Below are 25,534 nucleotides of genomic sequence, written 5' to 3'. Positions count from 1 at the left end.
GCTACTGTTGTGCGAGATGCGGTTTTAAAAGAAGGAACATTACAGATAGACAGGCTGGCAGAAGTGCACAGTACGCATGTCACTATTGTACAGCGGGCTGGAGTAGCGGACAGACAAAGCAAGGGCGCACTGTTCTTAAAACAGCAGCACGATGTCATGCTTCTGAGTGTCAGCCACATTTGACTACAGCTTTTCCGCACATCTCTAAAACGACCGCCTCGTATCTGTTTATACTGATAACGTTGATACATATCGTATACAGACAAAACAAAGGTCTCGTTCGTGTAGGGCAGTTTTCTGCGGATCTGCGCTGCTGCACCAATGGTATCGGCGAGATTGTGCAGATCTGCGGTCATCTGCGCTACAACAACGCGACCAAAACACACGCACGCCGCAGCAACGGCGGAAGTCGGCTGTCCGTGACGTCATCGGTGCGAGCAGTAAACAAGAAGTCAGGCGGGGAGAAGCTGTTCCCGCATCAAAACATGCTCCTGGGCTGTCTGCTGTTCACCAAGAGGGTTCGCCACCTTTCGCCCGTCTACCCACGACAAGACTGAAATTAATTACAACGGTTTTAGTACAGCATGGCCACGGGAGGTGGAGCAGCGCAAAATGTCGAGGGCCAGGCTTCCAATTTCGCACACTCGGGAGCGGGGAGAAACGCAGCGACGGTGGCCGCTGCAGCTGCGGCCGCCGCCGCCGCCGCCGCCGCCGCCGCTACCGCCGCAGCCGCCCCCAGTCCCCCTCCGTCCATGGGCCTGCAGCGGGAGCCCATGTATAACTGGCAGGCCACCAAGAGCTCCGTGAAAGAGCGCTTCGCTTTCCTCTTCAACAACGACCTGCTCAGCGACGTGCGGTTTGTGGTGGGCAAGGGACGGCAGGCTCAGAGGATCCCCGCACACAAGTTCGTGCTGGCGGCTGGCAGCGCCGTGTTTGACGCCATGTTTAACGGGGGGATGGCTACTACCTCTGCCGAAATCGAGCTGCCTGACGTGGAGCCAGCTGCCTTCCTGGCTTTGCTCAGGTATGGTATAAACAACATGCCAAGGCGACGATATTGTGTACCAAAATGGCGATTGGTTGTTTATTATTCTCTTCCGTTTCACCATAGAAGTTGGTAATTACATATTTTAATGTATTAAAGTCTTTGGATAGCTATATACTACTGGTGTCTATGTATCGACGTTGTGGAGAAGAAGTATTGTTGGCGATGTCTTAACCTGCTCTTGAGACAGACAATGTATGACACAATTATATTGACCACGTATATTGACATTACAATGTGTTGAATGTATTCTGATAGTTGGGTTCAAAATGTAGTACCTTTGTTTGTTATAGAAATGACCAACCTAAACGAAAATCACCAATATTAACCAAAGACCAAAAAACTGTAAAAATAACACCACTACGTTTTATCTACATTTGAGAAGCATAACATTTCACTGTAAGATGCTGTTAATCCTGACATTTTACTTGCCAACGTGTGACAATTTACACGGAATAGATGCCTGTCAGTACTAACATGAAGTTCAGAAAACGGGTGGTATTGTAATGTTCTGCATTTTATAGAGCTGCACTTGTCTTTTGTCTTATATTGTATTATCTAATCAATTCTACAGTGTGGCTGAAGTGATAGTTGGTTGCACCATGACTTTCTACTGCCTTCTTTAGGTTTTTGGATGGACTAAATGTCCAGTAGGGTTCTTGGGTAGCAGCCAGTGTGCTCAGGTAGTTTCTCACAGTATCTAATGCATGCCACTCTTACAGTCAGCATAGTTATGTTAGGCCTAGTCTTGTGAAGCAGTGCTTTTGTTCTTAAGTTTGTTAACCTTGTCATTTGCTTGTCTTAAGGTTTCTTTATTCAGATGAAGTTCATATAGGTCCGGAGACAGTCATGACCACTCTCTATACTGCTAAAAAATACGCAGTCCCAGCATTGGAAACGCACTGTGTAGAGTTTCTTACCAAGCACCTCCGAGCTGACAATGCTTTTATGCTCCTTACACAGGTAACTAATGCCAAGGACAGTGTGCTGATTACTTTCCATAAAGGTTCAGATCTTTTTTTTTTTTTTTTTTTTTTTGTTAAATTGAGAATAATTACTTTATAAATATATACCTGTGTATGTATTAATCTTGAAGGATCCCAAAATACTTGACAGGTAGTGGGCAACACTCTTCATCTGTCATTGATGTGCTGCAGGTGGATCATATCTGAGGAGCCCGATTTTGGGATTAGCGCCCCTACTCTCTGACATATGGTCACTTTAATGACCAGAAATAGACAATTGTTTCAATTTGTATTTTTGGAATATTAAAATGTATCAATTTAGTTATCTAGACAAGTGTCTAGAAAAATGTATATGAATAATTAAACATCCATATTTCACTTACTTAGAAAGCAATATGTCACAGTGCGTATCAAGAAGGATTTAATGTGTATTGAGTTGATGTTGTTTCTTTCTAGGCTAGGTTGTTTGATGAACCTCTGCTTGCCAGCCTTTGCTTAGATACAATAGATAAAAGCACCGCAGATGCAATAAGTGCTGAAGGCTTCACGGACATTGATCTAGGTATGAAAATGTGTGTGTGTGTGTGTGTGCATCTTGTTTAACGAACCATTTACTAATGTGCAGGTCAAGCATTTGCAAAGCATGCTAAGTTTAAGGGAACATGACATTAATATGATTGTGTTGTCTGGATGGTAGATTATTATAAAGTTGATTATGTATATTTTCTTTACTCATAAGTGATGTCTTCCTGTGTGTAGATACACTCTGCGCTGTGCTGGAGAGAGACACTTTGGGAATTCGAGAGAGCCGGCTTTTTGCCGCTGTAGTTCGCTGGGCTGAAGCCGAATGTTATCGGCAACAGCTCCCACTTACTTCAGAAAACAAACAAAAAGTACTGGGAAAAGCTCTGTCACTAATCCGTTTTCCATTGATGACAGTGGAAGAGTTTGCTGCAGGTAAACACTGCTGTGAGGACGGCCTGTTGAGTTCTGCTCTTTGTTCTTTGTTTGTTTTTGCTTTGTTAAACATCGAACGCGTGCAAAAAGATGATGTACAATAGTTTTGTTTTATGAAACAATTCGTTGTCTTGCAGTCAGCCATGTATGTATGATAATAAAAGTGAATCCAGAATTTAACTTGATATTGCATGTATATATGAATTGTTTGAATGTGTTTTTGTTGACCCTAAATGTTGATGAATATGTAAGGTTTCTATGAACTCTTTTTTGTTTGTTTTTGTATCAAAAGCAGGAACCATAGAAACCAGTTTAATATTCTTTCTTGTGCCACAGGGCCTGCCCAGTCTGGGATTTTGTTCGATCGGGAGGTGGTAAATCTGTTTTTACACTTTACAGTAAACCCCAAACCCCGGGTTGACTACATCGACAGGCCAAGATGTTGTCTCAGGGGAAAGGAATGCAGCATTAATAGATTCCAGCAGGTAGAGAGTCGCTGGGGATATAGTGGAACCAGTGACAGAATAAGGTATGTTGTCTTTGTATTGATTTCATTTTTTTTTTTTTTTAGATATTAGAATTGAGTCATTTATGGGTGGTTTGAATTAGAGAATCTTGTTGGTCTTTTCTGTCGAAAAGCAAAGTACCTTCAGATTGCATTATGTTAGAAATAATTTGTGGAATGGCCACATTTCCTCTGGAAACCTAAAATGATTTCTTAACCGCTTGGTGACAATCAGTAATTTGTATACGAAGCTCCTACAATGTGTTACATGGTTAAGACTTCTGTTCTTATCAAGCATGTTTCCATAGAAGTAAATATCTTGTTTTGTTGTTGCATATATGCTATGCCGATTCATCTTAATATAAAATTTTAATGCTTTTATTTTTTTGTATTGAAGGTTCAGTGTTAGTAGAAGAATATCTATAGTGGGTTTTGGGCTTTATGGATCTATACATGGACCAACAGACTATCAGGTCAACATTCAGGTACAAATTATTTCCATCATACATTTATTTTTGTGTGACTTTGTTTTTGCTATGTGTTTGGTGGGGGGGACAATTTTTTTTTTTAAACAATGTGCTGATAAATTAATCAAGTTGTATACAGAACCTTATTTTGTAAAGCATATGAAAATAATATGTATTTTTTTCTTTATGTAGATTATTGAAAGTGACAAAAGCCAAACACTTGGACAAAATGATACAGGATTTAGTTGTGATGGAACTGCTAACACGTTTAGGGTCATGTTTAAGGAACCTATAGAAATCATCCCAAATGTGAGTTATACTGCTTGCGCAACTTTAAAGGTATGTTTTATTCAATATTTTAACATATAATGTACTTTGTCCCAATATACATTTTGCAGTGATATATTACTACTGAGAATCATGAATGTACTGTGTAATTAATACATTTGAAACAATGAATCACAGTTTAGAGTTTATCAACAAAGTATACATTCCTGCTTATTAAAATGATCATTTTTAAACACATGGGTGCATGCTTTGCTTTGTTGATCCTATGTATTTATTTAAAGCAGTATGTATGTTTTTATTTAAAGAATTAATACTGAATTAAATCTGACTCCTCACTTATTCTTACACCAAACCTGCATTGCAGAACTACAGTACATAAAGCCTTAACATGGCATTCATTCTGTTTCTCTATTTTGTAAAATAACTCTGTAAAGGTTTCTGACAATAAGTCCTGTTTTCTTTTATATAGGGTCCAGATTCACACTATGGCACAAAAGGATTAAAGAAGATTGTCCATGAATCAGCCACAGGGACCAAAACAAGTTTTTTCTTCTTAAGTTCACCTGGGAATAACAATGGCACTTCAGTGGAAGATGGCCAGATACCGGAGATCATTTTTTATACTTAAACCAAGGAACAGCACCCTCTCACTGGAAAGCTTACCAAGCTGATACAGGAGAGCATGCAACATTTTCAAGAATTACAGAGAGGACTTTAGCATGGAAATTCATGTCTGGCTCTCTTTGTGTGTTTTTGTTTTTTTAGTACTGTAGAAAGGGTGCTACAGGTGAAGTGGATTTTTTTTTTTTTTTTTTTTTTAAGAAATTAAGCAGATAGAAGGAAGTACTGAACACTGACATTTAATGGAACCATATGAGTTCATCTCTACTGCAATTCTTCATTTAGGCCTGGGGTATCCCATGCTTTTTTATTAAAACAAATTTGGCTATAATACATGGATTCCTAAGTTGAATTTTTAATATTTAGCCAATATGCTTACTGTAAAATTAAATAAAGTGCAACTTTCAGCCTGGTCAGGGACTGCTCAAGGAGCTATATGTAGCATGTAAATAGCTGCAGCATTTATCATACTTGTATATCATTCATGGCTAACAGAAATGCACTCTAAACATTTAAAACAAATGTAGACAATGAAGATTACCTGAATAAAATACAATTGAGAATTACCTGAACACTTTTGTAGTCTTGCCTTCTGTAAAATACACCTAAAACTATATTAAATGTGGACCTTAAGACACAGCTTTTACAGGTGTTTATTGTTGCCTGATCAAATGTCCTTAAAGTTTTATGGTCGTGGTCAGCAAATACAATGCCTTTCATTTCTCACAGAACAATGGTATGTTGAAACCTAGGAAAAATGTACTGTCGTGCAGTCTGTGTTTTAATGTATTGTAGGATCTGTAAGATTTTAATAGAATGTAATACAAAAGGGGCAACATGGGTATATTGCCACAGCAAACATACTTATCATATCACTTTTACTACAAGAAAGAACAAAGAAATGTAACTTTTCTTTGTACACCATACAGGGAAATCTTGAACAATAAACGTAGCATTTACAAATTTAAAATGAGTGTTTTTGGAAGTGAGACTGCATTATACTGCATTAGCTGAATTCCTGGAATTCTACCTATAATATTTTGTTCATCATACAGAATAAAATAGAAACAAACTCCACACTCTGAGCTCTAACTGGGTCTAATATATAATATATTGAAGCTTTAAATTATTTCAAAGGCTGAGGTTATATGTAATAGTGGCCCTATACAGATCTATAAACTGTAGTTTGTCATTTTACAAACTTGCAGCAACATAAATGTCTTCCTTTTTTCTTTTTTTGTAAAGTTAATTAAAAGTATTGTATGTTTTTTGGGTCCAGACCAGATCGCTTATGAAGATTCATGTCGCTCTTTATATCTCTTGAGCAGCTGCACTGCGTGGATGTGGTTGTACCTCACGGCTTCTTGCAAAGGTGTATTTCCCCATCTGTGAATAAATTAAAGTGGAATACATTAATTGGAAGCAAAGCAAAATAATTGAAATAAGCAAGCTTTACAAAGCAGCTTCAGTGCAGGCTTTCATTGAAAATGTTTGTATTGATTCAGTTTTCAAATGACAAATGTAAATCTAAACTGAGTGGCAGTTTTGCCAAAAATTTGAGGAAGAATTGAGGAGTTTGAGGAAGAATGACAATACCTGTCATGGGTCATGAAATCTGCCCCAGCGTTTTCAACAAGGAACTTTATAACTTCAAGGTGTCCCTCCGAGGCGGCAACATGCAGGGCAGACCTCCCATCATAGTCGACAGAATGTACATCAGCTCCTGACAGAAAGTACCTGTATAATCAGTTTGAGTTTTTATTGCAATTAATGGTGGCAGCAATAAATATTTTGTGAAACTAATTTGTGCTCTTACCTTCGTAGTGACCTTACATCTCCTCTGTATGCAGCCAGCAACACGTTCATTATCTGATACCCCTGTAACAAAATAGTGTGCAGTAAAACAACCAAGATATATTTTTTTAAGTATCTGAAGATACTTTGCCAATATGAAACCAGTTAATTATATAACAATATTAGTTGAGACTGACTGATTTTTATCGTGTGGCATTAGTTTGTTTTAATGTAGCCAGGTTTGTGACATACCTCAGATTCTGCTTTCCATTGCCTGTATGTGACCACCTGGCGAAATGGAGTCCTTATATCAAAGCTGTGTAGCTGAAATGCTGATACCAGTTCCTTCAAGACGAAAGTTCATTAGTTCAATCAAAATCTTAATTGGTTCTCTATTGTGTTGTATAATTATGTAAGAATCTACATTATGCAGATTTGTCTTGTGTGCTTTTATTGCTTGTAGTGCCTGAAGCACTCTTTTTCCTGGTGTCTAAAAGGTGGGATTATAAAATGAAACAGTAGTGGAGTGTCACAGTACCTGACAAAAGTGAACAGACTTCCAAGAGTTTTCATAGGCATCTAGCTCTGGGGACCAACACATAGCACCCATCACACCGGGTACCACTATTAATAAGGTGCCTGATTTGCTGGATTTGGCAGGTACTGAAGTCTGGAAAACATTAAAGACCATAATCATGTTTTAATTTGCATAATTATTGATTTTCCCCCTACAAAATACTGTTATTATGTGAAATTCTCAACAGCTTTGATACTCCTGTACAGTACCGTATTAACAGAAGAATATTCCACCATCTTTCCACTAGGTGGCATGTCATATATTTGTTATGTATTGGGTAGTTAGAATAACACCATCCTCTTTTTCTACACTATCTTTGTGAAGATACACATATTTTTTTAATTTGTATACCTTAAAATGGAATGTCCTGGAGTAGTCATTCATTCCGGCCACCTGCATCATGGAGAGCATGCTCCGGGTGGAGGAAGGATTCAGGACTTGGTCACCTGACAGGGGACATAGACCTCCGTTGGCTAATGTGGCAGCCATAGCAGCCCCGGATTCACACGAGACTTCTGTCGATAAACACTGTCAAAGAGTAAGATTCCTCTGAAACCTACCAACATCTTAGAAAATACAAATGGAAAATGCTTCAAAGTTATTCATCTAAAATTATTTACCTGTAGCATCAAGTCCAAAGTGGTACTAATGTCTACAGACTCTGGAAAACACTGAAAAGTAACATTAAAAACACTTATGTAAACTGTAGTAACTTTCCACAGAGATCAGAAAACTAATAAATCATCTGTAAAATATTTCCCCATTGCATTGTTAAAAATTGTAAAAGTGTCAATATTAACAAAAACTTACTTTCTTTTCTTGGAGAAAAAATGAGAGGGCATGAAGTCTGATGCTGTCTTTTCTCAGGCTTTGATAACTAAACATAAATTGCAAATATCAAAGTTAAAAAGCATAACAATTGAATTAGTATGCAACATTTCTGACAACTGGTGTTTTACCTTGTGCAGTTGAGGTTGGCATTTTCCTTATTGCAGAGTCTTCTAATCATATTCAAAACCTGTTGGAAACATTTGAAAATAGGCTCTGGTTCATCTTGTTAATGCGGGGATAATGTGTCTCTAGCTTTTGTGTGGAACTGTTATTTTTATTTTGTTAGGTAAAAACTGCATAGCATTTCTAGAACAATATTTAAAATGAACTTAACCGCATATAAACTTTTTTTTTTGTTCATGTACTGCAGTTTAAAGTGATTGCTCTTTTAATTAATGACAATAGAAGAATGAATATAACCGCAGATCAGGTTGACTTACGCATTCATATTTTTCCTCGTCCTCTGCACCAAGTCCTGCAGCTAACTGTCAAAAAGGGAAAACAGGAAGACCTGAGAGCAACTCTTTTTAGCCTTTTAATCCAGTGTCTTTGAATTGTGAACTAAACTCTTGGTGCAATCTGGAATAGCCAGAAGTATACCAAACAAACAAGCAAACACAAAAAATAGAAACAGATCAAACCTGTAATAAAGATGTAGTAATAACAGCTCCTGTCTCAACAAATGGACTGTGGGGAACACCTAGAATAATCAAGAAACTGTATCAACCACATGTGTTATGTGCATTTTCCTTTTTAACTGTATTTTCACCTCCACACATGATAATAGTTTTTCATTCACTAAAAGCATGTCAGTTCACAAACACTTTTGTCAGAGACAAAATATAAGAAGTGCATATAAGAAGGTCATACCTTTTTTAGTGAGCATAAAGGGTGATTCATATCTTGAAAATTCCTCCATCCCCACGTATCTGTGTACGTAGTCAGCGCTGAATTGATCAACAGCAATGCCATAAATCAAAGGCCACGAAGCCTCTCCTAAGATACAGGGGTCTGCAGAGTCCCCCAGAGACAACCTGCAAACAAACACCAAACATTTTACAACATCTCATTCTCATTATCCAAATTTAGCTGAAGTGACCAGTTCTAAACAACAGATTGGTTTGTTTGTTTTTCATGGTTCTATCTGACTTACTATTGTTCTCGAACCCATCCCACTGAGTGATCTACCTATTAGTATTTTGTAGTTTTGCATTCTGGATCGTATTTGTGTAGTAAACTTCTGAAATTCAGAATCAAAGATGTCACAAAATTGCTCTGTTTTTTTAATTATTATTGTTTTGTTAGTAAAGTAATACTACCTCTGTCCATCCACTGTACAGATAGAGACTCCCCATTTCCTGCTGTTGTCGGTTGCAGCATCTTGCTCCAGCTGCATTGAAAAGGAAAAGGACTCACATTTAGAATACGATTTTCTTTCCCCTAAAGTCAACACTGCAGGACAGTAATACTGTTCTTTCAAATACTGTACTTTGTCATTTAAAACGTACACAGGGGACTCCCTTCATTCCCTTAATTCTGGAAGGAGGAGGAGGTTTTTTGCACTTCTAAATGTTAGTTAAACATAGTTACATTATCTGCATGACATGATCACTCCTGGCATTCATTTGGGTCAAAGCATTTATAAATGTAATAGCTGTTTAAAAACTATTAATGGCCATACTTATTTCCCCGCACATTTATAACTGCACCTTGAAAGATGCAAGCTGCTTGCACTTCATGAAAAGCTTCTGTGTTTCTTCAGTGAATGTGGTGAAATCTGGAATGACAAACCTTCCCTGCAGTGCTTTCAGAATGAACGACACAAAGCCAGTCACACACCTGCAGTAAATTCAAATAACAGTGTGTCAGATTTAAACTTGTCATTTAGAATGCTCCTCTCCAAGTTTTTATTTTTTATTTTCACATACAGATATCTAATCAGCTCTTCAAAAAGAGACACTAAAATTATCTTCTCTGGCCCACTGCAAAAAAATCCTTTTTTTTTTTAAAGTGGGTTGCTGAATACTGTATATATACTTAATACAGGTATTATTTAAATCTTATTTCATTGCTTTATATATATATATATATAAAAACAGTTTAATTCTTTAACAAAGTAAAACTCCAACCTCTGCATTATTTAAATTAGCATAAACATAACCATTTTACCAAATAAGCAGACACCATTCCAGACAGTTAGATTATGCATCGCTCTAACTGTCTGCTTGTATACTTTTTAATGTAATGATAAAGTATTACAGATTGTCAGCACAGACACCAGACACCCACTTATTATCAAAATATAATTATGTAATATATGTATCTATCTCTCCATGTAAAATGAATAATAAACCTGCCAGTGCTATAAGCATTAAGGTGCTACCCTGCTACAGAATTGCCTTTTTGGTAAATAGGAGGCCTGACATAAGCATGCCAATTTACAATGGTTTTATTGTGTCTATCAAATTCACAACTTGAAGTCTCATTTTGAAGTCAATGATTTACAACACAGAACTGTGGATGCTGGGGTTGGTGTGATTTTGTAAATAAGTTTCCAGCTCCCTCACGCTGTGCCTCAGCCCTACAGACCGGCTCTCTGACCTGTGAAAGGTGTTCCTGTCCACAGTGCCATCGGCCTCCTGCAGCTTCCTCATGAGTAAGTAACAGTCCTTAATCCTGGGGTCAGACTTTCGAATTCCAGAGCTCCAAATGGTCTGCAGAAATCAAAAACAACCCTTATTGTTACTCTACATATGTGAGGTAAACTGAACCATCCCTGTCCCTAAGCTGTATCTTCTAATGATTAAACAAAACATAAAATGTATTCTTCCATATTACAGGAAAGGTTTTTCCCTAGAATCCTCACTATATGCCCACATTACAAATAGTGCACTATAGATTCCACTTGATTGCCATTAAATAATACATCACAGGAACTGGAGAAGATCATACCTCGAAAAACTGTGCCATGCGTACCCTTCCCTCAGATGCAAAACTCTCAAAGAGGACATCAGCAGCCCTGTTGAAAATAAGATGCGATGAGAATGAAACCAAACGAGAACGCTCCCAGGATCTCACTGCATTCTGAGTTTGTATTCTTGCTGCATTTGCTTATTGTTGAATTTTGTTTTTAATCCTGGGGAAATTCATACTCAAATAACTAGAACAAGATAGATCTGGATTACGTGCTGGGTGGTGTACAAGCTTGCATCATTATACCAACAAAAGAACAGGCCCGTGCAGCATAGTCCTCAGACAGAAAGCAGCAAATATATGATGCTGAACATAAAGCTAGCAGCCACTGGTAATGTGTGTACTTTTGCTGGCAAATGTGCTGCTATTATGCAGGCACGTAAGAATTGTGTCTGGCTTGAATATATGCATTCACCTTTGCCTGTAACGGATAAAGTATTGAGCAAATGCTTCATAAACCCATCATTACACAGCCTAGCTCACATTTCAACTCAGCACTAGTCATACAGAGCAGACCAGAAACATGATGTTGTATATTTTACCTGCATATTATACCTGCCTACAGTCATATGTGCATCTACCTTTTTGGGCCTTTTTTTGTTGCTCAGTCAATTCTGAAATGGTTTTAAGTTACCTCTTCCCTAGAAATTGACCTAGAATGCTGATATGGGGATTACAGTTGAGCTCTTATTGCAGCACTTACACTTTCTTTCTTGTGTGAGCCTGTGGAGAGTCAAGCCTGCTGATACCATGCCAGAAGGGGCTGTTACATCGCATTTGCTCTCCATGGGGAGTTAAAGACTTTTGGTTCCCATTGCTGATGTACACTGAAGCTGCTTCAGAGAAAAAAGAAAAAAAAGACCATTTAATGATTACTGCTGTAGTCTATTGAAATCCATAGTTATAAAGTCTTCAGAACACAAACAAGCACATACACATCACACACATGCCTGGGTTTAACCTTCATGCTGATTCAAAGTGAAGGTGAAATGTTTGCTCTGTCTTCTGTTGTATTCAGGTTACAGGTTGTAATGTCATTTGAAAGCTTAATGTCTCCTCTACTTTTTAGCTGCAGATATACATGAATTGTGTTACTATACTAATGTGGAGAATCTCTTTACTGTGTTTAAATGATACCTGATGTCATTGGGAAGCTGGTGACAGCAGCTGAAAGAAAGAACAACACATTAAGTATACAACAGTAAGCAGGAAACATAAAAAAAAATCTAATGTAACACATTTTCCACTGTGATTACTGTTCCTTGCAAAGTTGCCATTGTTCACTTACTAACAACAACCAAAATATATTCATGTGAAAAACAAATCTGTCAGGAATATAAATGATTCTGTGTCCTGCAAGCGGTGAAGTAAGGATACATTCCTGTGTAATCAACTCATTCCAGCTACTGTCTCCTAATTACCATCTTAAAAGAGCTCTGGGATAAATCAGAAATTGTCACTGTCTGTGGGAGGTGTGTATGAGTTGTTTCTTGCCATCTTGTTACTATGTATATAACATTTAATTAAATGAACTTCTGGCATTATTAGGTTTAACCCTGCTTTTTAGAATATACATTTTTGATCTTTGTCATGCTTCTTGTTATCACCACCATTCTCTACACCTAATGAACAATCCCAGTCCAGATTCACAGCAAAGTCACTCTACATTTTGTAATTAAAGACATGATTGGGGGATACATTGGAGTGGGAACATTTTACCTGTTGACCCAGGAGTCACAAAGTTGACTGTTTTCTGTGATTGGTATGTGGTTCTTGGTACAGTATTCAAAGTAACAGTTTCCTATAGAAATAAGAAACATCACAAATGAAAATACAAAGAACACAAAACAAAACTTAAAATTGTAATTTTTACTGTGTTAAATGTATTTATTCTTAATAAAATGGAAGTCATGCATGACAGCTGACAGAATACGGATTTGCTTAAGTGAAACTAAACTAAATGTAAAATTGCATTTAAACTTCAGAACACTAACATAGCACCCTATTTTTAATTGAAAGCTAAGATGGCATTATAGTTTCTGTGATTTGCTACTTCTTTAAATGTTCAGAAACACTACATGAACATGGAATAATGTCATTATTTCTACATTTACATATGCTAAGGTAGGTAGCTCCTTGCTTTCACCTAATGAATCATGAGCTCTGCAGACAGTAGGAAAATGTAATTGCATTTACAAGGTACCAAACAGGAAAACATATGTGGTGGAAAGCTGACAGCAGCAGCAAAACCACAGGGAATTGTGTTTTATCACACATGGAATCTTTTATGGGATTTCCCTCCATGCTGCTGCTCTGTATGGGCTTGCTGTCCTCAGTGTAGCTCTCCACACTGATGTACCAGATTACGGTACAGAAGTCTGAGCTTCCTCTCTAACTCTACTGTATCTTCATGCAGGTAGAGCTTCCAGACCTCTTAACCTTTCTTTCTTCTTTTTTTTATATATATATATATATATATATATATATATATATATATATATATATGTATGTATGTATATGTATATAATATGCAAACCCCCATGGTTGCTGTTGCCTGTTACTGCTGTAATCTGATACTCTGAAGTTTGAGTATCTAGTTAAAAGTTCAAAGAGTTTTTCCATGTTTCCTCAGGCAGTTTACACTTTGGCATCTCTACAGTTAAGCGTAGTGTACATTTAATTTCCGAAGATTTAATGTATATAAATGCATCTATTTTAAATTGGATGTGCTCATGCTAGTGTTTCAGTACTATATGTATTTGTGTGCTTGAGCGTGTGTGTGTGTCTTAGTGACAATTTTATCTCACTAAAGAATTTTAACATCTGCTCTTTGCAGCATTGTGGGCTCCGAACAGGACTGAGCCTGTACCTGGCTCTCAGCACTCCTTGTCTGTGGAGAATTCCTTTCCTGATGGGACTCTTTCATTAGGCCATTTTCTGAAATACAACAAAGAAATCTTTTATGCACCAAAACATTAAAACAGGGGGAAAAAAGACTTAGGGAGGGAGGAGGGACCTTCCACTGTTCTTTTATCTCTTGCCTGCTGTCTTGTCCTGTCACTTTTCATATTTTCCACTTCTTGTTTTTATTTTTTTTAAAGCCCATGAAAAGGATTTGTATGAAACCCCCCACAAAATGACACACCCTAAACAGAAGCTCCCAAACACAACTAAGTCAATCTCAGACCAGCCTTTTTAGACATTTTAATGGCTTTATTTTTAACATGTAAGCAATCCAAAATTGAGCAGTATACACTTTGAAAGTACTCATTTGACTGCACCACATGGAACAAAAGCAATACAGATTGCTACTTCAGCTGAAAGGAACAGACTGTTTCTGTTAGACTTCCGTTGAGCTCTGTCACCAGTTAACCTATACAACAATAGCACAAGAAGTATCAGCAGGGACACGTTGTGATTTCATGGGACTCAACATATTCATGTGGTTTACCAAAGTATGTCACAGCTACAAATTTGGCTTTTGTAAATAAAGAAGATATTGCTCTCATGTTTTTCATATATGTATAAGATAAACATGCATTGTTCATCTAATACATCTTTGTCAAATGTAGAAAAAAAAAACATGCATCAGGGAGGCTCCACAGTACAAAATATGAATACGACCTCAGATACTCTGTGCATTAGAGCAGCCAGAGGGGAAACACAACAGACTGGTGTGACCAGAAGTCTGAATACAATATGGTTAAAGAAAATTGTTTCTCAGTCAAAGCAGGTAGATTTAAGCTCAAGACTGCAGTCAGAGGAATGCAAAAGTTATTTCCTGAGAAACAGAGAGGGGACTAGAAAATGCTCTGAAATGCAGTAACCTGTGCAAGCTCAGTACTTCAATTAATAAATGCCTCAGAAAGTGCAGGCATACCCTACAGTTAACACAGAGCCACAGCTAGAGCTAGGGTGAATGTATTTCCACAGTGTGAACACTCATTGGCTTTCTGTAAACTATTAAAAGAAAACACCTTCTTCTGTTACTTTCACAACCCCAGAGATGGACAGTATGCAAAATGGACAAAATCCAAAAGCCTATCTAAGCAGACCAAAGAGAAATTAATTTTAGCATTAGTTTCATGGTTTAGAAATGTCTGCATACAATAATGCACTGCACTGTAAAATAAACTATACATAAATATCACATCTACCCACCTTTAATATCCTCCTCCTCATTTGGCTCTAGTAATTTATTGCCATCCAGGCCTCCATACCGTTTTCTCCACTTGCGGCGGAGAGAAGGGGTTCTCTGGAAACTAAGGGATCAGATCAAAGAGCATGAGAACAGAGAGGCAGAGGGACATACCAATTTACCACTGAATAACTATGTGTATGAATTACTATGGGAAAAGAACCACAACATTCTTAGATATACAAGAAGGCATTTCTACTTGGTTCGATCAACCGGAATGCTAATACGAAGTCTAGTCAAGAGGGTTGCATGTCACTCAGGACCCCGTCACATTTCTTGTCAGCACTCTGCCCACTTTCTTGTGGCCAAGTGCATTAATCATGTTCTCCTTTTCATCATAATTGGAGATATACTCATGCCACTCAATATGCATGAATGTAACATATTATGACATGCAGTATTTATAGAACACTGCAGGTTTATTCCCAGAGCTGTAAACAGGCTTGAGCATCCTTGAACAAAATTAAGTGTATTCATCAAAATCCCCCAAATATATATATGTATATACTGTATATATAAAATAAAAGAAACAGCAAAACAAACAAATGTATTTTTACATATATTAATTACCATGTATAAAACTGTAATGCAATTGATTAGTAATGACTATTAACTGCTGTTTGTCACTCTAGGCAAGATTTTTCAAAGCATTGTCTACCACATTTTCTCCTCTCAGTAACAAGCTACATAATTCCTGGTTTCAATTCACAGAGATGAACTGTAAAAGATCTTACCAAAGCAGAGGGTTCTCTTCATTAGGCTCTTGAGTTTGATGATTTTCCATCTGGTGAAGTTATGTGTTGTTGTCAGTCTGCACTGTATCAGCCTACTGAGAGATCTCACAAAACCCTTCTTCTTATTATTACTTGTTTTAACAGGTAGCTGCAAAACTATAGTCAGTTTTCTCTTTACAGCTGGGATGTATCTTTCCTACAAAAAAGTCTGCAAAATTAAACTGTGGACTTTATATAGTTCAAGCTATAATGCCGACCAAGATGGGGTCTCTGGGATTTCTTGTGAAGTTAGATAGTGTTCCCTGGCTCTGTGAATGAATGAGACATGAGTTGTGTGTCTGAGGTCTGGGCAGGAGGCGGGCTCTCACAATGCATGTCTGGAATGCTACTCCTTTCAAACACAGACCAAAGCAGTAAACACTAAACCTGTAAAAAAAATGTTATATGTATTATATTTCGAGGGAAGAATAGGAGGTTATATGTAAAATAGGACACTAAAACAACACACATGTAGTTCTAACACTCCTGCCATTGATTATTATCTTAACCAAAGCAATCGATCATCCCAGACCAAAATCCAAATCCCACAATAAAACAAAAAAGGTAAGTGCATGTCTGGGCCCTGTTTAGGCTTAAGGTCTGCATTTAGCTACAATTTGACAGTTATCTGGTGTCTATGTCAGATGTTATGATATTGTTATTACTCAAGAGTCAGTTTGTCAGTTTTCCCTTGGTTTATGTTTGTCGTGGATCACTTAGTTTTGAGTTACCAGTCATCAGCAATCATTCTTAGGGTATGATTAGCATATAGTATATGATGAGACTGGAATAGTAACAATTGCTAACTTCTTGCAAGTTTCAGTAAAACACACACATGTATTATTATTATTATTATTATTATTATTATTATTATTATTATTATTATTATTTAGCATGAGCGTATCAATCTCTTGAATAACAAAAGTTTTAAATGCAAGATTTGTGCTACAATCGAGAATTTGTCACGCATGCGCAATCGATGACACCCTAGTTATGTGCAGGGATAGGAAGTTCTGTTTTTGAATACTTTGAAACCATTATGATCTCCGTTAAATATATGTGATTCAAATGTTAAATATTTATGTTTCAGTAATGCTTCGATGAGTACATTAACTCTTCGTTCATTTTATACTTTATGTAACCATCTATTTCGAGCGATTAGCCAGACAAAAGTAGGCCTTCAGAATCCCCAGGCTTTCCTATTATTCAGTCCGTTTAACAGGTTTACTAGTCCGGGAAAGAAATTTGTATCTTGTCCCGCTAAGAAAGCAATACAGTGTAGACACTCGCCTGGAAATATCGCCATGCCAAAGAAAGATAAAACGGTAGGGCGATGTTCAAGGGGAGCTTTATGATCATATTTTATCATATCGTAATTTTAGTCCCTCGGCGTAATTTTAAACTGCTGCTGTTGTGTTACATTTGAAACGGTTCATTCATACACTAACCCGCGGTAGTTTTCTGCATATACATATACAATTGTTTTACTTGAAAGTATTGTTGAAACATAATAATTATTCATAATGGGTGGGTTTTTCAAGTTTAACTTTATTATTATTATTATTATTATTATTATTATTATTATTATTATTATTATTATTATGTTTTAGGGCAAGAATAAGCCGAAGACCCCCGAAATCCCCCCGAGTCCAGTTTCACGTGATAAAAATGGTCTAATTTCCATAGCTGTGCATGCAAAGCCTGGCTCCAAACAAAATGCTGTTACAGGTAAGTCGCTACGTTATAGTTTTTATAGTAAATCTGAATTGAATTGTCTTGTATTGTATTTTATGCAGTATAAACTGTTACAGATACATTCATTTATTAAGGTGGCTTCATTAATTACTTGTTTTTTTCTTTTTCTTTGCCAAAAAGATGTGTCAACAGAGGCAGTAGGTGTCGCTATTGCTGCACCGCCATCCGATGGGGAGGCCAATGCAGAATTGATCCGGTTTCTATCCAAGGTCCTGGAAGTGAAGAAGAGTGAAGTGTCCTTGGATAGGGTATGTTTCCTGAAAAAGTTTGTTTGTGTTTTTCAATATCTGCCTGTCCGGATGGACTGTGTGACTTTAAATTCAGAACTAGTGAATTCAGTTACCTCCAGTTAACTCACCTCTTGAGATCTTACAATGTATTACACAGGTTGCTGGATTACTATTCATGTTTTATTAAATTATATTATGCTAATGCAGAATATTAAAAACAAGTTTTTAAGACTGACCCCCTAGATTTGCATTTTAGGTGCATGGTATTTAATTGCAAGTTTCATTTTTGATACAAGTGTTGCTTGAGGAAGATCAAGGTCTTTTGAACCTTTTTCAAGATTCCAATTAAACATCCTTCATTTTTTGGCTGTGATTTCAGTAATTCATATGTTTCTAAACAGGGAAGCAAATCAAGAGAGAAAATTGTCAAGATTTCAGGTGCTTTAAGTCCAGAAGAGGTTCTTGAGAGACTAAGAAAGGAGGCTGCCAGCAACTAAGAGGATTAAAGGATGATCATGTCGCATTGCTTGGCTTCTTCACGGGGAAAAATGTGTATGCACGGAAGCTCAGCACTGACTAGTGATTAATTCAAATCATTAGTTGCCTCAAAATTATGAATAAATTGACATCAGCTGTTTTGACATTCAAGAACCATCTTGGATCGATATAAATGGGATAAGAACAATAAGCACTGTGTGGACATTGAATGTTTTGTTGCTTCTTTGCTCTTTCTAACAGTTATGTAGCTGCATTCCTAATTTAACAATTAGTACTCAGTACTTCCATAAGTACGTGGTGATTTTAAATACATTTTCTTTATCTTTAAATTGTCCTTCATGCTTTTTCAAGGATCAAAAGAATTATGGCTGTAATATGGATTTATGTACAGTATAACTTTACATCCTAGTTATTAAACTATTCTTGTCTGTCTCTGTGTTTTTCAAGCATTTCAGTTGTTTCTGTGGTGTTTTTTGTCTCTCGTGGAACAGATTAGAAAGGCCTAATTTTACATTTCTTTACATCAACCTAAACCAATGACTAGTCTTGTATCTTGCATTTTAAATCAAGCAAAGTGTTTTCAGGGATTTATATTTATATTTAATGTATTTCAGTATAATTTATGACTACCCATACATTCCCTAATTTCTGCATCTTGAGTGCTTTTCTTTTCTTCTGTGAATGTAATTTTTTTAATTCAATGATGGATGTCCATACACGATCATATTTTCTGCCCATTACTTGTATGTCTGGTGAAAAACAGGCATTTAATCTCAGAAGGAGGTCCTGGATAACTGAAGTTTAATAATAACATTGTACATCATGATGCGAATATATTCTTAAAGCATTATTGTACGGGTTATGTTATTATTATTGTTATGGTTGCTCTGCTAATTAAAATAATGAATGGATTTCATAATATATGCTGCCTTATTTAATATTTCTAATTACTCTGTGTATCTATCTATCTATCTGTATATCTATCTATATATAATTGTTTAGTGGTTGATATTGGTCCCAATAAACCCAAAGTCAAACTTTTAGAAGGAAATAACTATTACATTATTCAAACAGGGAAAGAAATAATAAAAAATCAATTTTAAAATTCTTGCTGCCGGTAGCAGCATGATGCATGTCAGAAGCCATTAAACTTAATTTCCGAGATTCCTTTTCATTGTTTTATTAGCCAGAGCGTCCGAGCTCTGACATCAATAAAACAAATGGCTCAAGGGGAAATGCAAATCTGAAGGTAATATGTATGAGCAGTAAAGATTTTCCTTCCTTCTCTGCAGCTGGTGATGTTAAAGGTGATGCAGTGTGGGACAGAGATAGAAGTGAAACCAGTTTAAAACTTTTAAATAATCACTCCAATTACTCCAAAGACGTACACGTGAAATAACGTATTTAATTTGATCCAGCAAGCAAAGGGTGCGCAGAGCTTTGACTATGGATGCGTTGGATTGACAGGCTACAGTGCTTTTCCACTCTCTTTGTTGACATCGGTGGCAGGGCCTCTCGTCTTGCGGCTCCCTGTGAGTCTGTTCACGTCACTGCAAAGCATTGTTTCCTTTTATTATGAAATTGATCTTTTGCAAGCATAATCAAGTTATTGAGCCACTGATTATAAGCAGGTCCTCAGGGATGCACAGGGGGAGGAACGTACTTGGAATACATAATTTATGTGGGATTAATCATTGTTTCAGCATTAGATAATGTGCATCAATTACATCTTTGCCTGAGATGGATTCATTTTACTGAGTCTGTAATCAACATATTGGGAATAAATGTTATTGTATCTAAATGTTGAAGAGCGTGGATCATTGGTTTTGAAACCTCTCAGTAGTGTGCATGACTGATGTGATCTGTGTTGCTTCTCTTGTGAGCGAGAATGCTGCTCTCTTTAGAGAACAAGATCGAGATGAAGACCTTTGTTGCTTGTTGTATACTACAAAGCTTTAGTCAGTGTGTTCTTCAGCTCTTGCCATCAGTTATCATTTAAACTTCACTTCATGCTATGAGGCGTTCAGTAGTGAGTTATATTCTGGAGAGTATTTTTTTTAATTATGTAACTTCACCATTTCTGTATGTCGGGCTTGTCATCAAATATTTTGGACTTGTGTAAACTGTAGATTAAGTCTCATGGCTTGTGGTTTTCTCTATTAATCTTCTTGGCATAAGGAAGAGAAATAATGCTTTAATACCTGCATCCTGCTCTCTCCAGGAACATTCATTGGGTACATTCTGTTTCCCCCTGGCTGTTTTCTATGATCAGCTGTATTCATTAAAAGAATGCCTCTTGCAAAAAGCCTGCAAGTAATCAGTGATGTCTATCCTCTCAGTAATTCAAAATAAATCTCTTTCAAAGACTTCTGGGTCTATGTGTTGGGTGCAATGGGAGTAGTGGAGATGTTCTTAAAGGGTTTACCAGCTCTGGAAGGAAAACAGCTGTGTACTTTGCAGTCTGCTTGATGACTTTGGTCTTTTAATGAGTACTGACATTCATGTTTTGTTTGTTCTCCTTTTTAGCCTGTTTTCTTTCTGCCAAAAACTAATAGTACTTCAAAGTGGTCAAGTCAAGGACAGAACTAATCAGAAATAATACCTTTTCTTCCAAATACATTTCTGTGCCCGTTGATAGTGATGGGTGTTCTTGCTCCGGTTAGCCTGAATGTATGTACTCCTTAATTGCTGCACTAGAGGGAGCAAGAGACACACCCCAGAGGAAGTCTCCCAGAGGAGACCACAGACATACAGTGTAGTCCTTGTATTTGTCTGTGTAGGTAACTCCTGGCAGAATGCAAAGGCAATTTCACTGAGCACCGGTGTGTGGCTGAGCTGCATAGATATATAGACAAACTGACCAAGAATTAACCAAGAATATTATGGAATCACTTTTTTATTCAGACAACTACAAAGTCTGAATACAAAATGAACCTGCAGAATAAGGGCAACTTTAGAGTTTTATATCTGTAACTGATGGTTTGTTTCTGATGTTTACTCCATGTGACATGTATTTATGTATATATGAGGTAATTTGCTTTATTCCTTTAACACCAGAACTGCATTATAAACTCACACAAGCAATAAGTGACAACATAAGATACATAATGTACAGGGCTGTTAAAGAACACAGTATAAGACAATACCAAAATAAAGTATAAGATGCAGCAACTGCAGCAGATGAAGTTAAAGACTACATGCTACACAAGCAAATATATATTTTGCATTTCAAAAATGGCTTTAAAATACAAAACTCTTCTAGAGGGAGATTGACTGAAGCAAGACTGAAACATAAAAAGGGCTGTCAGACTTGGGAGGAGTTCTGCTTGCCAAGCAGCTTTAGAAATGGAAAAATAGTGCACACATGAAAAAAGAAATCTGATTTCACCAATGACGTAATGCTCCTGAGCATGTCTAATAGGCAAGCCGAGCAGCTCAGATGTAATAAATTAGGGGGGCGCTTGGAATTAGCAACATCCTCACAATATTATGTGTTTGTCATGTCATGTCATTGAAAAATGCCAAGGCCTTTTTCTGCGCAATTGATACATCCAATGAATTCCACAGGGTATAATAGCATTTTTAATGTATTATTAATCAAGGATAATGTTAATTTTAAATGGCAATGATACCAGTGTGATACTTTCGACTAGGGAAAGGGACAATAATGGGCACTGGTAGGATTTTAAATCTCTTATTATCTCTTGTTTGACATACCAGGGGGCATCATAGGATCATTTTTCAAAGAACGTAACCATTATCCAGAGACTCGGTACTCAATATTCATTATGCCAAGCTTAGCATAAACTGTAATCAGTTAATGCATTTGAATGGATCTGTAAAACGAGGACTACGTTGTGCTTTCAACTCCATGTTTCTGTTACGTGTTTTTCATTGTTCACATTTTCCAAGCATCTTTGTTGAGAACTTTTCACAAATGGAAAAGGTAGCTGCATTTGTTGTTGTGTGCTGTTTTAACAATGTATTCAAGTTTGGAGACTGAAGGCGGTGGGGAAATAATACATTGAATCAGCATGGTGACTCATCCGACAGTGCAGTTTCACTCGACGCATTTTTGGCTCCTTATGAGACATCCTCTTCTCTTTATGAGGGGCCTGTCTGATGAAAGCTGAACAGTGGTAGGCGCACAGTAACAACGGTGTTAAAAGGACATTTGCGTAAAACACCGGCTTTGTTGTGCTGACATTTTCCCTCTTTTAATTCATGGTCCGACAACTCCACTGCACTTCGTCAGACAGACTTTGCACAGAGCATTTCCTGCACTCTGGCTCTTGAATAACTGAATCCTTTGAAGGTCACACTGAATATCAACAATGCCGTTAAGGGCATCCATTCACAGCGAGCCTACAAAAGAAAATACCTTCATCATACCTACCTCCTGAAAACTGAAGTTCAGACCACTGTAGCCAGACAGGATTATTACATCTGCCTGCCTTTATATTGTTTTAACATTTGACTGTTTTATTTTTTGCAGTGTGCTTTGGTCATATACAGTAGGGAATGTTTATAAATACAAATGTTCAAGAATGAAATACCTAATCTTTAAAAATAACCTCACAGAGGTCAGATAATTTTCATATACTTTATTTAAAGAACCTGTTATATAAAACCAATCCCAGCATTGTCAGTCACTTTGTGTGGCCAGCATGACTTTAAAACCAGGCAATTTCTCCAGCCACACTGCTTGTACTATGTTAACATGTCAGCAGTGAGAATTAAATAACTTAGTCATCTTCAGGGAGGGTTGCTCTCTCTTCCTGAAAAACTGGACTAGGTACCTCATACATTTCCCTGTTTCTACATGTTCATGATCATCCTGAAGAACTGCATTCTTCAAACATTAAATGTCTGTATATTTATTAGTGAGGCAGATCTGTTCACTCTTCAGTTTCAACCCTGTTTACTATCAAGATTAAAGCCTTCGTATTGTGTGATATTCAATATGAGCTATTCTATGCTCATAAAAGTTACCATCAGAATTATAAGGAAGAGAATAAAAACATTTAGTGTAAATCTGTAAGTCTTGTTTTTCCAAGTACTGAGCAAGTATTTATTTCAATGTAGGAATATGCCAAAAATATTTTCACTCTCAGTTTTAGCTTTCTCTGTTAACTTTATTTTCTCAATGTGTCTCATTTGAAAGCAGGTTTTCTCGATGCACCATTTTCATGTTCAGTAATATACATTTGAGTCTGCCATGCTTTGAAAACGACCCAGTTCTGCACTTCCACTTTTGCATCTTAGACGCTGGAGCTAAACAAGGCCGGAAAACGTACTGAATATTCATGAAAGGACATGAAAATATGCATTTCATTTTCCTAGGTCTGATTTTCACAAATGACAGCCCTACAGCACATGACAGTTACACATTTTCAGACTACATCTACATCAATTATACTTTTACAAGAGTATAAATGTCAAAAATGTTTTACAGCATCAACAAGATGCTAAGTACAGTGTTATAGCTGTGCTGATACTTTCTGGTGGAGCAAGGATTCTGTTTCATAAAGCTCTGTGCAAAACACATAGACCAACTAACAACCAAACCTAACCCCCTATTCTGCACATGTATATTGACAGACACCCTCCCAAAATAAAACAAGACCCATTGAGCCTTTCAGGTATATAGGGATTATACAGAATAGTTCCCCCAAAAAAGATCTTTCAGAAAGGGTTTTGTGGGTATGGTAAAAATTGTTGTATTGTTGTAAGCATATACACTCACCTAAAGGATTATTAGGAACACCATACTAATACTGTGTTTGACCCCCTTTCGCCTTCAGAACTGCCTTAATTCTACGTGGCATTGATTCAACAAGGTGCTGAAAGCATTCTTTAGAAATGTTGGCCCATATTGATAGGATAGCATCTTGCAGTTGATGGAGATTTGTGGGATGCACATCCAGGGCACGAAGCTCCCGTTCCACCACATCCCAAAGATGCTCTATTGGGTTGAGATCTGGTGACTGTGGGGGCCAGTTTAGTACAGTGAACTCATTGTCATGTTCAAGAAACCAATTTGAAATGATTCCACCTTTGTGACATGGTGCATTATCCTGCTGGAAGTAGCCATCAGAGGATGGGTACATGGTGGTCATAAAGGGATGGACATGGTCAGAAACAATGCTCAGGTAGGCCGTGGCATTTAAACGATGCCCAATTGGCACTAAGGGGCCTAAAGTGTGCCAAGAAAACATCCCCCACACCATTACACCACCACCACCAGCCTGCACAGTGGTAACAAGGCATGATGGATCCATGTTCTCATTCTGTTTACGCCAAATTCTGACTCTACCATCTGAATGTCTCAACAGAAATCGAGACTCATCAGACCAGGCAACATTTTTCCAGTCTTCAACTGTCCAATTTTGGTGAGCTTGTGCAAATTGTAGCCTCTTTTTCCTATTTGTAGTGGAGATGAGTGGTACCCGGTGGGGTCTTCTGCTGTTGTAGCCCATCCGCCTCAAGGTTGTACGTGTTGTGGCTTCACAAATGCTTTGCTGCATACCTCGGTTGTAACGAGTGGTTATTTCAGTCAAAGTTGCTCTTCTATTAGCTTGAATCAGTCGGCCCATTCTCCTCTGACCTCTAGCATCAACAAGGCATTTTCACCCACAGGACTGCCGCATACTGGATGTTTTTCCCTTTTCACACCATTCTTTGTAAACCCTAGAAATGGTTGTGCGTGAAAATCCCAGTAACTGAGCAGATTGTGAAATACTCAGACCGGCCCGTCTGGCACCAACAACCATGCCACGCTCAAAATTGCTTAAATCACCTTTCTTTCCCATTCAGACATTCAGTTTGGAGTTCAGGAGATTGTCTTGACCAGGACCACACCCCTAAATGCATTGAAGCAACTGCCATGTGATTGGTTGGTTAGATAATTGCATTAATGAGAAATTGAACAGGTGTTCCTAATAATCCTTTAGGTGAGTGTATATATATATATATATATATATATATATATATATATATATATATATATATATTTATCAATAAGCTCTCTACAGTGTTAACTTCTCTACCTTCATCA

At 37.3% G+C, this 25,534-nt stretch overlaps 3 protein-coding genes across 4 annotated transcripts; 2 read left to right on the top strand and 1 right to left on the bottom strand.

The window, feature by feature from the left end:
* Positions 1 to 160: 160 nt before the first annotated feature.
* On the top strand, positions 161 to 5,420 carry LOC136748041 (BTB/POZ domain-containing protein 1). Of its 2 annotated transcripts, none has more exons than XM_066701467.1 (8): positions 161 to 1,024; positions 1,852 to 2,008; positions 2,467 to 2,572; positions 2,770 to 2,967; positions 3,367 to 3,496; positions 3,870 to 3,957; positions 4,132 to 4,278; positions 4,697 to 5,420. In XM_066701467.1, exons 1-8 carry the CDS (start codon positions 585 to 587, stop codon positions 4,853 to 4,855), a joined length of 1,425 nt encoding a protein of 474 aa, XP_066557564.1. In that variant the 5' UTR covers positions 161 to 584; the 3' UTR covers positions 4,856 to 5,420. The 2 variants fall into 2 exon arrangements, with proteins under 2 accessions (XP_066557564.1, XP_066557563.1); XM_066701466.1 differs by having other exon boundaries at positions 164 to 1,024; positions 3,304 to 3,496.
* glsl (glutaminase like) lies at positions 4,268 to 16,253 on the bottom strand. The gene is made up of 22 exons (XM_066701465.1): positions 15,956 to 16,253; positions 15,185 to 15,285; positions 13,893 to 13,960; positions 12,743 to 12,824; positions 12,161 to 12,190; positions 11,727 to 11,859; positions 11,003 to 11,069; positions 10,652 to 10,764; positions 9,760 to 9,889; positions 9,370 to 9,440; positions 8,921 to 9,084; positions 8,692 to 8,750; positions 8,491 to 8,535; positions 8,179 to 8,237; positions 8,030 to 8,096; positions 7,840 to 7,890; positions 7,571 to 7,747; positions 7,181 to 7,312; positions 6,895 to 6,987; positions 6,665 to 6,726; positions 6,445 to 6,585; positions 4,268 to 6,234 (listed from the first exon to the last, which is right to left on the bottom strand). Exons 1-22 carry the CDS (start codon positions 16,003 to 16,005, stop codon positions 6,138 to 6,140), a joined length of 1,992 nt encoding a protein of 663 aa, XP_066557562.1. The 5' UTR covers positions 16,006 to 16,253; the 3' UTR covers positions 4,268 to 6,137.
* Positions 16,254 to 16,958: 705 nt separating this feature from the next.
* Positions 16,959 to 19,398, top strand: c4h15orf40 (chromosome 4 C15orf40 homolog). Its single transcript, XM_066701463.1, has 4 exons — positions 16,959 to 17,319; positions 17,605 to 17,722; positions 17,870 to 17,997; positions 18,381 to 19,398. Exons 1-4 carry the CDS (start codon positions 17,095 to 17,097, stop codon positions 18,474 to 18,476), a joined length of 567 nt encoding a protein of 188 aa, XP_066557560.1. The 5' UTR covers positions 16,959 to 17,094; the 3' UTR covers positions 18,477 to 19,398.
* Positions 19,399 to 25,534: the final 6,136 nt, after the last annotated feature.

This window comes from Amia ocellicauda, chromosome 4 (assembly GCF_036373705.1).
Source record: "Amia ocellicauda isolate fAmiCal2 chromosome 4, fAmiCal2.hap1, whole genome shotgun sequence".
NCBI classification, from domain to species: domain Eukaryota; kingdom Metazoa; phylum Chordata; class Actinopteri; order Amiiformes; family Amiidae; genus Amia; species Amia ocellicauda.
This window is presented reverse-complemented; position numbering and strand designations above follow the sequence as displayed.